Here is a 15,973-nt window from a genome sequence, read left to right on the forward strand (position 1 = left end):
AGCATAGCTTTCTACGTGCCCAGAATGATGTCCACATGTACTGACTCTCCGCTGATGTGGGGGTGGCACTGCTCTACTTGGTTCCCCCATTACAACTGGGTAAATCACCACATTCCTCTGCGTTCGGACCTTAACAGCCAATGGGCTATGAGGTTAATAGGTTGTAAGGATAAGAAACATAAATGTGAATGTTCAAAAGTTGAAACAGTCAGTCCCCTTTGATAACTTACCATATTTATAATTGTCCTTTATAGAATTCTACCCAATCACAAAATTTTAAAAGGAAATATATTTTGATATACCCTTTTACCCCGATCACAACAGACTCCTCTTAGTCTTGTCACCCTCTATACCACCAAAGCTCAGATATGGGGATATTCCTACAGCCTCCTCAATTAACTAGGCCTGTGGTACTCGGTTCTTCCCAAGGTCAAGAATGCTTAAATACCAAATATGAATGTGGGGCAAGGGAAATCCTGAATATAAAGGCCATATTAGAATGACTTGTAATTTGTTTGCAGTTTTTCTCATCCAAATCTTATTTAAAACAGCCTTTCTCTCTGAATAGTCTATCTCTAAACATCAAAGAGCTGCTAAGGAAAGACAGGGATATATAATTGAGTAGGACTATTATCTAAAATGGTCTAAAAGTTGATCCTCTCCTCTCCTTAAAACTACAGCCCACCGAAGCCCAAGGTCAGAGAAGGTCTCTGCACATTAAACCACATGCTCCACAAGAGGCCAGATGCTGCTTTTCTGATTTGGGAAGACCAACAGCTGCTTCAAGCCACTACTAGCTGTGACTCTGGGGCTACTACTCTGGAGGTGAGAGAAGACAGGGTGGTGAAGACAATGGACTGGTGAGTGGAAAGCAAAAGGAGGAACTGAGTCTACACACATCCCCACTAGCACAGCTTAAGTGAAAGATGCACAGACTCTACTTGTTGCAATGAATCAATTGCAAGCACAAAGGTATCTGTTAGTCACTTTGGATGGCAGAAGTAAAATGATCAAAACTAGTCATTCCTGTCTTCTGCAATGTATTTCCATAAAGTGTACATAATTCTAAAAAGTGTTTCAAATCTCGCCAAAAAAAATGTCATAAGTAACAGTCCCTATCCTTAAGTTCTACGACTCTAAATGCAGACGCAGTGTGGCTGGATGATGACTGTAGTACCTGAGGCCAGCCTGTATCCCAGGAAACAGTGCAAACAATCAGTGCAAGCAGGAGCTAAGCAGGAAGAAAAAGAAAGTTCATACGAAACACGGAGACTGAGTAGAGGCCTGACACCAAGCAGAAGCCTAAGCTGGGTAAAAGAAAACACTGAGGCAAGGAAGGCGATGAAAGTACACCAGCAAAAGGCATGCAAAGCCAAAAACCTTTTTCTCAAACGTGTGTGTGTATGTCTGTACGTATTTTTAAAAATACTCTAACAAAGGATATTAAAGGGAAACAGATGAAAAATTACACATACATAAAAACTCAAAGTTTTCTATTATAAACATTTGCTTCAAATCTTAGAAGTACTTTTCAGAATCCTTCCTAAACATTAAATGAGTCTAAATGATGACTTTTTCAAGTGTCATTTGAAATCACCTTGTTATATTTTTGCCGTTTTACAGAATCTAGTTTCCTGTTGATGTCTCTGTTGGTGGCAGCTTGAGGGCTAAGTTGTTCAATAATTTTATTGATTTGCCTTAGGGATGTCGTACATGACCTGAAAAATAAGATAAAACGTATGTTTTCCACCCTGATAACATTTCTAATAGAATAATATAAAGATTGAAATACTAAAAACATGGCTCTCTTATTTCTTATTAACTAAGATAAAAGAAACTAAACTAAAATGCATAGTCTTCCTGACCATAAATAGAACTTGAAGGGTTGTTAGAAGTTTAAGATGACTACTGTTTTTTTTTATCTGGCTTCTTTAAATCAGCTCATTCCACTTTGTAAGCTGATTAATTTATCCTCTAAGCATTTTAAGTGACTAGTTTATTCAAGAGACTACTAAAACCATGTGCAATAAGTTGTCCTTTTATAAGAGAAGATGAGTACATTTTTTTAAGACTACTTTTTATAGACGTTTTAGGTTCACAGCAAAATTGAGAGGAAGGTGCAGAGATTTCCCATATACCCCCTGCTTCCCCTATTGTCAACCACCCCATAGATGGATTTTAAAAGTCCATTATGAAAGTCTCTCTAAGCTTGGAAAAGTACTAAAAATGCTTAAACATTTTCTTCTATAAGTCAGACATCTGTGGCAATATTTTTCTTTCACATGACCAGAAAACACATTTGCTGTAGTATTATGAAGGGGGAAAAAATCAATTTGTAATACATTGCTCCTAAAATAAACACCACAGAATTATAGCTCCCAATTTTCAAAACACCAATTCAATCTTGACATTTGTGTAACTTGCTGTTGTATGCCTTCTGGATTTTAGCATAAGATGTTATCAATGCAAGTGACTGGCAAGCTGAGGACCACGTGCTACCACCCATCTGGTGCTAACCTGCCCGTGGCTCTGCAGCACTCTGCTCTGCCACCTCCGTAGGCAGTGGACACATTTCTAAGGTCAAATGTAAAAGGTGTGTTCATTACAAAGAGTTGAGGTGCTCACACCTGAAGGTCAGACTACAACGATTCGAGAACATCTGCAACTCAAGAGGCCTAAAGAACATACCAGGAAACTTAATAGAAAACATGTCCTTTAACTGCCAATAGCAAGCTATACTACAGCCTTCCCCAGTGGGTAACCAACAGCTCCATGTTACTCCTTCTCCCCTCCCACAACCACCCCCAGCTAAGACTGCACCACCCCTCCATCCAGCCCTCCCCTTCTCTTTCTTGCTTGCCTGACACTGCCTGGAACACTGGCCAAGGCAGAGAAGACTAGCAATGGAGTGTGAGCTCAATCTTGCACCCCCTCCTAGCCCAGCCCAGAGCCTCTTCCTTCTCTACCAATGTGTTAATGTGTTATGCTCACCAGGGCCCAAGTCTCCTCTAAAACACAAATGAAATCTCCATGGGACTTCATCTTCCTTTACAGTCAAAAGTAGGACAGAAGAAAGGAAGAGCAAAGAGGTGTTTTCCCTTATTTCTAGAAATGCAAAATCTGAAAAATTACCAAAAGACATACTCATTTTAAGGGAAAGAAACTACAAGATAGAGAAAAATGTGAGAGGGCAGGTGTGTTCCTGGTTTCTCAAGCAGGACACCTAAGAACTGTGAGTACACTTCTCCTGAGAATGATTCTGTGCACGTGCTTGTGAGTTCCGGGTCACTCCTCTCCATCATGCACAAACAGGCTGTTGTGAGCTGGTCTGAAACATTAACTACCATGTGCACGCTGCTCCAGCGGGAAGGGCTGAGGTTCGAACACAAGGTCGACGAGCGCCCCTTTGATTCTATCCTCCATATGAGAAAGGCTATGAATCTCCTAATATTTCTGGGATACTACAGCCAGTACCTGAATCTCTCCATCCCTTGTAAACACAAATTCTGCAATTAGCGAGAAGATGGTCCACACTCACGTGAGGTCATCCAGGACTGACTGATACTCCTTCTCTGCATCAGGGAGCTGGGCAGCGTGGCTGGCCTCCTGGATGGCACTGTCCACCTGCTGAAGCACCCCTTGCTCCAGCACGTCCTGGTCATAGACGTCCACACCCAACCCCTGCAGTTCAAGGGCCTGCGCACTGGGCTCCACCGCCTGGATCTGATGTCTGTCGATGTGCAGCAAGGCAGGCCTTCTCCTCGGAACTTCCCACGGACACCCCTCCGTGGAGATGGATGGCCCATTAGCAGAGGAACAAGAGGGGAGGCTTTCCTCCATCTCTGCATCACCATCATTTTCTTGCTTAACTGTCATTTTCTCACCATCACTGACACACCGACTCTGTAAACAGTCTTGCTCCTCAGTTTGACTTGAGTCAGGAATTCTCTCATTCGGCATCCTTTACAGACGACCTAAAAGTAAAAAAACAAACAACAAAAAAAAACCTTTCAATAGCCTTTTCTGTTATACAGAAAGGATAGCTACATAGTTTCTTGAATATTTTATGAAGCAGACTGATTTTTCAAAAGATCAAGTAATAATCCTCCAATTACACAAACAAGTTTCCAAGTATTACTTTTCTTAAAAGCTATATATCTTCTTGAGTTCTAATAATAAGAAAAACTAACCAAAAGAAAAAAATGTAGTGTCACTGACAAAGGACATTTGGGTAGCCAGCTAAAAAAGCTGACAACCAAAGTCCTGAGTAACAGCGAAGAGTCTTCTCCATCCAGCTGGCACTTCCTACATTAGCCTCTTCACTATGTCATGGCATAAATGAATTAAATTATAGTGGCATGATCAACTGTGATGTATAGATTTAGATTTAGTGATGTAAGGAGAGAGCTTCTATATGAATCTGACACTAGAAACTTTGAGGTTGAACATTTATTTACTCCAATAAACAGAAACAAGAGATCATCATAACACCACTCAAATCAGAATCTGAGAAAAATTAAAATATTCTCAAAAATAACTCTATTTCAATGTGTGATATAATTTCTCACCCACTGGGTAGACAAAAACATAAAGCCAGATAATATCTGTATAGACAAGGAAGGTACACCCTCACACAATGCTGGTGAGAATATAAATTAGTAAAGCTCCTTTGGAAGGCAATTAGCAATATCTATTAAGATTTAAAATGCACCCGACTAGGTATTTATTCCAGAGAAATAATATGTGCAGGTATGTTTACTGCAGCATGTTTTAACAGTTTAATGTAGGCATTAGGTATATTCAGTGGTACTGGTATAAGTCTTGTAAAGTGAAAAGAGCCACAGTATAAACACATTTATGGAAAAAGCTGCATCTGCATCTGTGTGTATGGAATGCACTCAAAGTGATCTGGAGATAACACTACACCTACAATAGTTGGAAGGGGAAGCAGAAGGGGCAGGGAGGAATACAGAAGAAGTTTCACCTTTCCAAGTAGTCAGGAATTCCTTGAATAAAAATATATTCACTATGTTGCCTGCATAACTCTAATAACTAGATTATAAAGCAACACACTGACCAAGAGACAGCTTGCTTTTCATTTAACTGTGAATAAACTAAGGTTTTTCAGCACTGAAACTTATTTCTATGAAATGACCACAAGTACCCCCAATAAGCCCCACTCATTCCTCATTAGATAAAAAGATCCCAGAGGCCAAGCAGAGATACAGAGATGCCAGGAACTTGGCATCACCCTGCCCTGAGTGGCTCACTCTCTAGTGGGAAAGAGTGTCAAAAACAAGACAGCAGGACAGATCCATAGAAGAGACATGAACAAGAGGCCACGTGGACACAGAGGAAGTGACGATGAATTGGGTGATGATGTTCAAAAAACATGTACAAGATTTGAAAACCTGGCCCAGGGTCTGATACAGAGGAGGTGCTCAATATATGCTGAAAGTAAGTCAGGTTCAGAGAGGAGTCTTAAATAACAAGTCTGGTCTGGACTACTGAGTCACCGGTGAATTCAGTCACAAAAATAAAATCTCTGAAAGGAAGCAGATGGAAGCAGGCAGAAAGGCTGGTGGGAAGTTATAAATGCCAGGTACGGGTGAGGATGCAGTCAGAATGCAAATCTGGGCTCAAAAGAAAGAGATGACAGGTACCAGAGATTCTTTTAGAGGTTAAAGTGAACAACAGAGTAAGAAAGTCCCTCCTTTCTTTGGCCTTCTGATTATTTTCAGGAGAATTAGTTTAGTGCTCCATCATTAACTAGTCTCCACTTTCAACAGAGGCAGGATCCTTAATACTGGCTGAAATTTAACAACTGTTTTCATTTTTCTTACTTGTATGTATGCAAAGATTTGTTTTTCAGTTAAAAAACACATAAATCCAAATATATTAAGTAATAATATTGTAGAATAACATATGAAGTAATAATGTTAGATAATAAAGACAAGGTTAAATAATGTTTGCAGAAAACTTCTAATAGAAAAGAAGAGGGAATAGTTAAAAGTGGGAAATGAGATGGCAAGTTCACATAAGGAAACTAGAAAGAATCCAGTGGATTTGGAAATTAGCAGGTCTCTGGTTATCTTAGTTTAAAAAAAGTTTCAGTGGAGCAATGGGGACAAATACCAGACTATAGGGAGTTAAGAAGTGAGTAGCCACCAGTGAGTAGCCTACCCTCTAAGCCTTAGAGTCTAAGGAGCTTGCCTATGTAAGGTTGACAGCTGGAATGATCCTATATAATAAAAGCCTACTAATATGCTAAGTCCGGTCAGCTGTTCAACCAATCAAAGCATAATATGCTAATGATATGCTAAGGGCACTCAACCGCTCACTATGACATGCACTGACCACCAGGGGCAGACACTCCAACTGGTAGGTTAGCTTGCTGCTGGGGTCCTGCCGATCTGGACCTAGCGAGATGAGCTGGACATGCCCTGGAGCCCTCCCCCCTCCCCCTCCCTCCCAGCCTGATTGTGCACACATGGGGTCCCTTGGCCTGGCCTGCACCCTCTCAAAATCTGGGACCCCTCGGGGCATGTCGGAGAGCTGGTTTCAGCCGATCCCAAAGGCCAGGATGAGGGACCACACTGTTGCAGAAATTTGTGCACCGGGCCTCTAGTAAAGTAATAATGAATTGGGAGAGGAAAACTAGGTCAAGAAAAACTATAACATGCAATAGCTGGAAAGGGAGCAGGGAGATAACCTACAGAGAACATTGTACAGGAGACATATTTGTATACGTATATATAAAATATATACAGTATACACACACAAATGTCACTGTGGTAACTGCTGTAAGAGGAAAGCACGGGATTCTGTATGACAAAGTAACAGAGGGACCTAAGAGACATTGTGGAGGGCAGGGAGGCCTCTCTGATAAAGTGATGTTTAAGCCAGCATCTGAAGAACGAATGAGTTAATCGGCCACAAGTGGAGTGAGCGTTTTTTTGCAAAGAAACAGGATGTGTATTCCTAAGGCTGGTAAGGGCTGGCGCACTTGGAAAATGGAAGGAGTGGGCACAGTGAGCATTTACTTTACATTCATTGTGCAAATCTAGCGCTCTGCACGGCTTAAGGGGAAACAGTATCTTCGTTGTCCTCCCCTCACAGCACGGGTTCTGCGGGGCTGGGGGCTCGGGGCTCGGGGCTGGAGTCGGCTGCGCGCACACAGGCTGGAGGCGGGGAGTGGAGAGGAGGGTGGGCGAGGCCCAGACCGACCGCGCGGCCTGGGTAAAGCGAGCGTGGACTTCACTCCAAGCGCAAGGGTCCGACTCTTCCGAGTTCTGCACACGGAGGGGATGGCATGATGCAAATGTGTCTGTGGACGGCTGCGCCATCGCAGGCCAGGCCGGAGGAACAGCGCGACGAGGAGACGGGAGGCACACGGCGAAGGGACGCCGCGTGGAACGGGCGACGGCAGGGCGAGGGCGCTCCGTGGGAAACCGCCTGACAGCCTTCGCGCGGCCGCCTCTGCCCTCCCCACGCCAGGGACCCAACGCCCAAGTGCCGACGTGCATTCAGCCCGATCCTCTCGGTCAAACAACAAACAGCTCTGATACTTAACCGACATCAAACTGGGCCGAGCGGACCCTGCGCGCGGGGCCGGCCACAGGGCCAAGAAGTGGGGCTCGGTCGCTGGCTCACCCGCCCGCGCCGGTCAGTTTGGGGACCCGCCACCCCGGGAGCGCGCGTCGCGGCGTCACTTCCGACCGCAGGTGGGCGGCCCGGGAGGCGCGCCGGGCGACCTGACAGGCCCGGGGCCAGGGGTCCGAGGGGCCCGGGCTGCCGGGCAGCACGAGCGAGGCCCAGTCACTACCCGCCCGACACTCAGCCCGGCCGCGCCAACACTCACCCGGGGCCGCGAGGCCGCCAGCAGGGACACGCAGACGCGGCCGCAGCGCGCAGCCAGGACGCCGACTGGAAGCGGCCACGGCGCATGCGTGGGGACCCGCCCCCAGCACCGCCCCCAACGGTGACCGCCGGCCTGCGTGGGCGGGGCCAGCGGCGGCGCCGGGCGGACTTGGCAGGCGGTCGGGGCCCAGCGGTTGGAGGGCTGGTGCAGCTCCGCCTTTCCACCTTTGACCCGGATGTGAATGAGGATCGGCGTGTACCTAGTTGCGGGCGCTTCATTCCTATTAAAAATGCCTCCGTAGTCAGGTGGTGATGAGCATTAAAGGACATGTACACTCACACACACACACACCAGGTACACACACACACCATGTACGCACACACACCCCCTGGGCGGGGTCGGTGTGTGCTCACAGTGGGCCTGCAGAAATGTCTTGATTGCATTAGTGATTCACTAATTTAATATCTGCCCTCAGATCAAAGATGAGGAGGATTTTGAGCCAGGTGAGAATTTCAGGTTGGAGCATTTGAAGACACAAAATGCCAGCACGTAGGTTCAGAACAAACGGAGGAGCTCTAACCGGTTTGGCTCAGTGGATAGAGCGTTGGTTGCGGGCACAGCCCCAGTAGGGAGTGTGCAGGAGGCAGCTGATCGATGTTTCTTTCATCGATGTCTCTAACTCTCTATTCCTCTCCCTTCCTCTCTGTGAAAAATCAATAAAATATATTTAAAAAAAAAAAAAAAAGAACAAACGGGGAAACTGAAATTCAACTGAGGAAGGAGTCGCCCCAGGCGGGAGCGGAAGCAGCGGCAGGGTCCGCCCGGGTTCCAGGCCGGGAGTGGACTTCCCAGGGGCCAATGAGAGCCCGGGGGGATGGGCCGGACCGGACCGGTGTGTGGGCCTGGTGGGAAGTGCGCTGCTCGCTTAGGGGCTAAGGGACCAAGGGACAGGATCGGACTATCACCAAGCCCTCCTGTTAGCGACGCCCATGTACAGGTGCTTCTGTCATCCCACATACAAATGTAACTTGCTTTTTTAAGAGGGAATAGAGAATTCTATTGGTCTCTTGGATAAAATACTGAGAATAGAAAGCCATTTGGTAAAATAGTACTTTTTCACGCTTGAATCTGAAAGCAGAATTTGCCCCAGATCTATAGTGGTCCCCAACCATTTTAAGAATGAGGCCCCTTTTTTAATATGTACTATTTTGGAGAGTCCCTATATATCAGTCAGAATTTGGACAGGTGGTACATCAAACTGGGTAGTTAAGGAGAATTAATGACTTTTAAAAATATATGTTTTTATTGATTTCAGGGAGGAAGGAAGAGAGAGAGTGAGAGAGAAGCATCAGTGTTGGGAGAGAATCATTGATCGGCTGCCTCCTGCACAACCCCCACCGGGGATGGAGCTCACAACCCGGGCCTGTGCCCTGAACAGGAATCAAACCGTGACCTGGTTCATAGGTCGATGCTCAACCACTGAGCCACGCCAGCTGGCTAACAATTCATAACTTAGAAAGCTGTAGGCAGGGGTCAGGAAAACAACTCAGGATGGCACAGTACTCCTAGGGCTAAAAGAGACAAGAAGCTGTTCCCATCTGTGAAGGGCTAGATTGCATCCCCCCAAATTCAATTGAAATCCTAACCCCAGTAACTCAGAATGTGACTGTATTTGGAGATAGGGTCTTTAAAGACCTTAAACACTTTTAATTACATTAAAATGGTATCATTAGGGTGAACTTTAATCAAATATCACTAGTGCGCTTCTACATATGTAATCAAGAGAATTGAAAGCATAGATCCACACACAAAAAAAATGTACACAAAGAGTCATAGTAGCGTTGTTTGTAATAGCCAAAAGGTGGGAAAATCCAAAAGTCCATCAGTGGATGAGTGGATAAACAAAAGGTTGCATATCAATACAATGGGAAATTATTCAGTCATTAAAAGAATGAAGGACTGATGCATGCAACAACATGAAAACATGCTGTGTGAAAGCCAAACACAGAGAACCACATACTATATATTCCATTTATATGAAATGTCCAGAATAGACAAATGCATAGAGACAGAGAGTAGATAAGTAATTGCCAGGGCATGGGGGAAAGGGGAGTTGGAGAGTGGCTGTTAAAGAGTATAGGGGTTTTTTTTGGGGGGGGAGGGGGGTAATGAAAATATTCTGGAATTAGTGACAATGGTTACACAATTTTGCGAGTATCCTAATAGCCACTGAATTTTACTCTTTAAAAGTGAATTTTATGGTGTGTGAATTATACCTCAGAAAAACAATTTGAAAAAAAATTCCTTAATGCCCACCCAGTAGAGACCCTCCACCCAGAGTCAGGCTCAGACCTGTGACTCCAGAAGACACATCAATACCACATCAGACACACCAAAATGCACCATGACCTCCAGCAACTACTAGGCAGCACCATATAGAATCACTGATATTTGACTATTTTTTCCTATAAAAATGGCAATACTATATGATTCTACTGAACTTTTACTTCGCTGTAAAACTTGAAAGGATTTTTACTAATTTAACTTCAAAATTGTTTGGCAAATGGTAACTCATTAATGTACAATTGGTTAAGATATCTTGGCAATTATCATACATACTTAGAAATTCTTTTAAGTAAACCTAGGAAATAATAATAAAAAAAAAATGCTGGAATGCCTTGGGGCTTGAACTGTTGTTTCTCTTGGAAATCTTGTGACAGCTGCCATGCAAATAAGCTCAGTGGGCAGCAGGCCAACTTCAGAGCTGTGAGAGGCCATCCTATACCATCCAATGTCAACAGAAAACTGAGCCTCCAGCTGACTGCAGGGGTCAGTGGAGCTGATACAGACCAGAGAAATTACTTGCTGACTGCCCCAAAGAATTTTGAGAACTAATAAATCTATATATATAAAAGCTGTGCGGAGCCAGCTCAGCCAAGGGTTTGCAAACCTGAGTGAAGGCAGTGAAGGATGAAGAAATGACAGACAAAGAGAATAAGCTGGGTCTAGGTCAGCCGTGGGCAAACTACGGCCCGCAGGCTGGATCCGGCCCGTTTGAAATGAATAAAACTAAAAAAAAAAAAAGACCGTACCTGCTGGGGTCCAACCCCAGCGGGTCCAGGGGTCCCCAAAGGTGTGGACGGAGTCAGCAAAGAAGGAATGACACGGAGACAGCGTTCAGTTGATCAGCAGCCTAGCCAGGATCTCTAGCCAAGTTCTGGTCAGGATCTCCAGCGAAGTTCTGGTTAGGATCTCCAGCCAGGTTCTGTGTCCATGTTCTCTTGCTAGGTTCTCCAGGTTCTCCAGCCAGGTTCTCCAACCAGGTTCTGTCCAGGTTCTCCAGCCAGGTTCAGTCACCAGGTTCTAGTCAGGTTCTCTTGCCAATTTCTGTAGTCAGCTTCAGTCCAGGATCTTTTGCCATGTTCTCTCGCTAGGTTCTGTCTCTAGGTTCTGTTGCCAGTTTCTGTCCAGGATCTTTTGCCATGTTCTCTCCAGCGAAGTTCTTCTGTCTCTAGGTTCTGTGTAGGTTCTGTCTTCTAAGTTCTGTCTTCTTACATCTGTATTTATACCAGTTGATTCCAATCCTATCAATCTCTATTCCAAAGGTTAGGGCGTTTCTTATCTCCATTCCAGGGAGTAAAGATTATGTAGCTTAAGCATGATTGTTCGTAGTTAAAGTGATTAATTACCTGCCTGGCACTTAGTTAAGAGGTTTTATTCCCTCCCTAACTTCAGGGGAAAATCCCTACCTGGGGAAACAACCTTTCTCAGAGACCTTGGTTAAAACACATAGTGCCAAGAAGGTGAGCAAACATATTAAGAACAACATGCCATATATGCCAGGTCCCTTGAAACAGCAAGCATGGACCGGCTCCCAGCATGTACCCTTTTATGTAATGATGTTTACTTTGAATTTATATTAGTTCACACAAACACTCCATCCATGCTTTTGTTCCAGCCCTCTGGTCCAGTTTAAGAACCCATTGTGGCCCTCGAGTCAAAAAGTTTGCCCACCCCTGGTCTAGGTGGATCTTCCTGTGCCTGGCTGAGGCCACAGAGAGAGATCCAGAGGCAAGCTGGGCCTTTATTTTATAGCCAGAGGTAAACAAGGTAGTGGTCACCATAGTTACAATGTTCTTGTGAGTTTCACTTGTTTTGGCAGCACTTGCTGCACCTCCCTCAGCCCATTAGCTACCCAGATAAGATCTAGGGAGCGTCATAAGGTCAAGCCTAATTATACTAAGAGGACTGTGCCCTCTAAGCTGGGACTTGTTTGTGGCTTTGCCAATAGGTCAGTCCGAGGCTTAACCCTACAGCCACATCCTACAAAAGCCTAATATGCAAAGTGTCCCCTTGGGAGTTCCATTGCTTGCAATGACATGTGCTGACCACCAGGGGGCGGCGCAAAATGAAGGAAGGCAGCTGGCAGCTGCTAGGGACCCTACCCGTGCACGAATTTTGTGCACCAGGCCTCTAGTATTGGTTATATAAAGCACTGTGTTCTGGAATACTTTGTTATACAGTAAAAGTTGACTGGTATGGAAGGTGATCCAAATGGCTATACCAGAGATGGGGAAGACAACAAGATGAGGACCTGCCATTTACACAAAGACAATGGCAGCCAGCAGTCACGGCACTGTTACCCACAGAGCATGCAGGTCCACGGAGTCCACACACATTGGCAGCATTCAAAGGAGGTGCAGAAGTGAAGCAAAAAAGACTCATTCCTGTTTCCACCAAGAGCAGGTGATCCCTAAGTGGGACATTCTTCATACTGTCCCAGAGCACTGCCCTTATGGGCACAGAACCTGGGGCAGGGAGGGCAGGCTGGGATGGAGGGCAGGCCACGTGCTCTCCTCTGCCAGCAGCTCATGCTTCTGAAGGCCTGGGCAGAGGATCATAACACCCAGATAAGCTGAATGTTTACCTTAAAGGACACAGGTTTTAATCCTGGTTTCAAATACTAGCCAAGCTTACTAATATTTTGGGTAATATTTTCTGGCAAGAGATCAAGTTTTCTTTCCAGAAACAGAAAAAGGACCTGAAAGAGCAATGTTGGCAGCAGTGGTTATTAGGGAGGATCACATTTGCACATTGCTGGATTAAAACTCCTATTTGGAGCTAGCAATGCATCTGGCCCTTGGAAAGTAAAGGAATGAATGTTTGAGTCTTTGCTCATGCCTTCGCTTCAGGTGGTCAGCATGGTGATAGTCTATGAGCCCTTTGTGGCTCAGCTCCAGCTCCGCCTTTTCATAAGCTTCCCAGCACTCTTCTTCACGGTGCAAGAAGTCCTCCTTGCTCTCTGTCCTTAACTCCAGCACAGCACTCACTGTTTTGTAGCTGCTGGGTCAGGGGCCATTTCCCTTGCTATCAGGGAATGAGATCTCTGCTGCCCCCCAGGGCCCTGGCCCTTTCTCTCCAGGTACACAGAATGCCACTCCCAGGCCCTCTCCCACAGCCACTAGGACTGCCAGGCACTGCAGCTAGAGAGATGTGGCCACTGCAAGATCTCAGAGCCACTGGCTATTCCAAGGTTGTGTGAAGTGGTGAAGCTTCAAAGATTTGCCCCTTCTAGCCTAGCAGGAGCCCTGCCCACAGCTCACCTCATTTTAGAGAGGTCCGTAGAGACCCTCGGACTCCTGGAGGTGCTTTTTAATACTTCCTGTTCTTTGCTGGCAACATGTCAATCCATTTGTGGCAGCATAAATAAAATTACAGGGTTTAATTACAACTAATGCATGAGTGAGTGGAGAGCAGCCTGGCCAGTTTGCTCTCAGCCCAGTAGCAGTCAATAATGAAAAGGTCGCACAGAGAGTGACAGGGTTAGCAGCAGTGTAGGGCAGCCAATAGGGCCCCACAGAGCCCCTCCACCTGGTGCAGTTTGCCAGTTGGTGGAATCGCCATTTGGTGTGCCTTATGAACTAATTCCACACGAACTGTTCCGGTTTTCTGGCCCTTCCCAAAAAAGGGAAGAAATGAGTAGCACGCCGGCTGCACATTCTCTGCTTGTCCTTGGTGTGCTTTCACAGGCGCCCCTTGGTGTCCTCATCTCCTGGAGCGGGCAGAGTAGTGGGCACAGAGAGGGCGCCGAATGAGAGGTATTGAGTGGGCGGCTGCCTCAGTGTGTAGAATACAAAAGGGAGAACTGTCCTACAACCCGCCTGACTTTCAGGTGCTTTCCTAGACAGCCACAGAGGTAAAGCCGGCCCGTAATTATTTGGGCTGAGATCTGAAATCATGTAAACATAAAGTCCTTTTTGCAGTTTTACTAAGGTATTTTCCAGATATGGAATGGAAAGGGGACAGAAATAGAATGTTGGGGAACCAGCTAGAATTGTAAGAAATATTGATCATGCTCTGTTAACCGTGATTGTTTTATTCTGATTAAAGAAGGCACATTCTCACCTGGCTGGCAGCCGCACTTGGGACCGGAGAGCTCACCTGGAAATGCAGCCCCCTCCCCATTTGGAGCTGCCGATTATCATGGAAAGATTAACTTTGCTGCAGAAACCAGAATCGCCAGCTCTTTGTGCACACCTGCAGGCCTTTGCAAATCTCCAGCCTGCTCACCTGTTAACTGCCCATCTGGCCCATCCTTTGGCTATTTTCCCTTGTAACCCCAGGCCTTGCATATCACTAAGCTCTTTGAATATCCCAGATAGGTTGCATATCTGTAAACTGCCCATTTGCCCTTTTGCCTACTTTCCTTTGTACTTCTACTGATATAAACATCTGGCTTATGGGGGAAGGGGAAGAGAGTAGATTTTTGTGGACGGCTTGCTGCCCTCCCACACTGCCAGCGATATTGGGGTAAACACTCATATATGATTCAACCCTGTCTCTGCTTAATTGGCTTGAGTAGTGACAGGCAGCACGGACCCATTGTTTGTCCGGTTACACAACTGCTGTGTGAGCAAGGTAAGCTGGGACTTTGGCTTCAACTCCTTATAGGTACTACTTCTCTGGTTACCCTAAACACCTCGCATTTATTCTAATATTGCCAGCAGTATGGGAGAGCAGCAGGTCGTCCTAACGAAATAGAAATTTATCTCTCACATTTCTGGGTTGGGAAATCCAAGGTCAAGTGCCGGCATGGTAGATCTCATTCTGAGGCCTCTTCTCTCGGCTTGGGCATGGCTGTCATTTCACTGAGCTCACATGGCCTCTTTGTGCACATCAGGGGAGAGAGGGGAGCCAAGCTCTCTGTATCTCTTCTTGTAGCACCATTAATCCCATCATGGGGGCCCCACTGTCAGGACCTCATCTGCTAGTAATCACCTCCCGAAGGCCTCATCTTTAAATTTCCTTACGTTGGGGGTTAAGGGTTCAACATACAAATTGGGTGAAGACACAAACATTCAGCTCATAATATAATCCTTTGCCCAGTTTCTGGACTGGAGCCAATTTTGTAATCTGAAGCCCATTGACTGAAGGAGAGGCAGGATCCAGCAGGAGGGACCCTGCAGCCCTAGGATGATTTCCCAGCCCTGAGGGAGCATTTCCTTGGGTGCTCTATCTTATCCCTAGAAGCAGTGGCAGCTCCCCATACTCACTATTCCTGTGTTCTTTAAAGGGATCTTTATTTTTTACTATCCAATCTCTTATTACTCCGTTCCCCTGTTAGTGTTTATAATTCTTTATATTAAACTCTCTGTATTCAAATTAATATGTCATTTCTCTTTCTTGATTGAACCCTGACTGATGCAAAGCTGGTGCCAAGAATGATTTCATCTTCCACCCTCTGCTATAGCTCATATCTGTTTAGATATTACTAAGACACCTAAGAAATTTATTACTTCATGCTCATCAGACCTGATCAGCATAATATTGCCAATGTAGTGGGCCACTGTGATGTTTTGTCAAATGTCAAGATGACCAAAATCTCTGTAGGCAATATTATGGTAGCGAGCAGGAGATTGGCAGAGCTCCGAGGTAAGAGTGTAAAGGTATACTAACTGTACTTACTGTGCAAGGTAAAAGGAAATAAATTCTGGTGATCTTTATAAATTAGTATGGAGAAAAAGTACTAGCTAGGTCAATAGCTGCAGGCCAAGTGCCAGGAGCTGTGTTTATTTTTTCTAGTAAAGTTATCTGGGATAGCAGCTAAAATGG

General features: G+C 45.4%; 1 protein-coding gene across 1 annotated transcript in view; it reads right to left on the reverse strand.

Annotated features, from left to right (window-relative positions):
- The window catches only part of ERCC6 (ERCC excision repair 6, chromatin remodeling factor), an 81,347-nt gene extending 73,407 nt beyond the window's left edge, over positions 1 to 7,940 (reverse strand). The window contains exons 1-3 of the mRNA XM_081105130.1: positions 7,862 to 7,940; positions 3,539 to 3,974; positions 1,598 to 1,718 (exon numbers count right to left, since the gene is read on the reverse strand). Of these exons, the coding sequence (XP_080961256.1) occupies positions 1,598 to 1,718; positions 3,539 to 3,960 (543 nt within the window). The 5' untranslated portion in view covers positions 3,961 to 3,974; positions 7,862 to 7,940. The remainder of the gene's footprint in view (positions 1 to 1,597; positions 1,719 to 3,538; positions 3,975 to 7,861) is intronic.
- Positions 7,941 to 15,973: the final 8,033 nt, after the last annotated feature.

Source organism: Myotis nattereri (assembly GCF_964212035.1).
Source record: "Myotis nattereri genome assembly, chromosome: 13".
Lineage (NCBI taxonomy): Eukaryota > Metazoa > Chordata > Mammalia > Chiroptera > Vespertilionidae > Myotis > Myotis nattereri.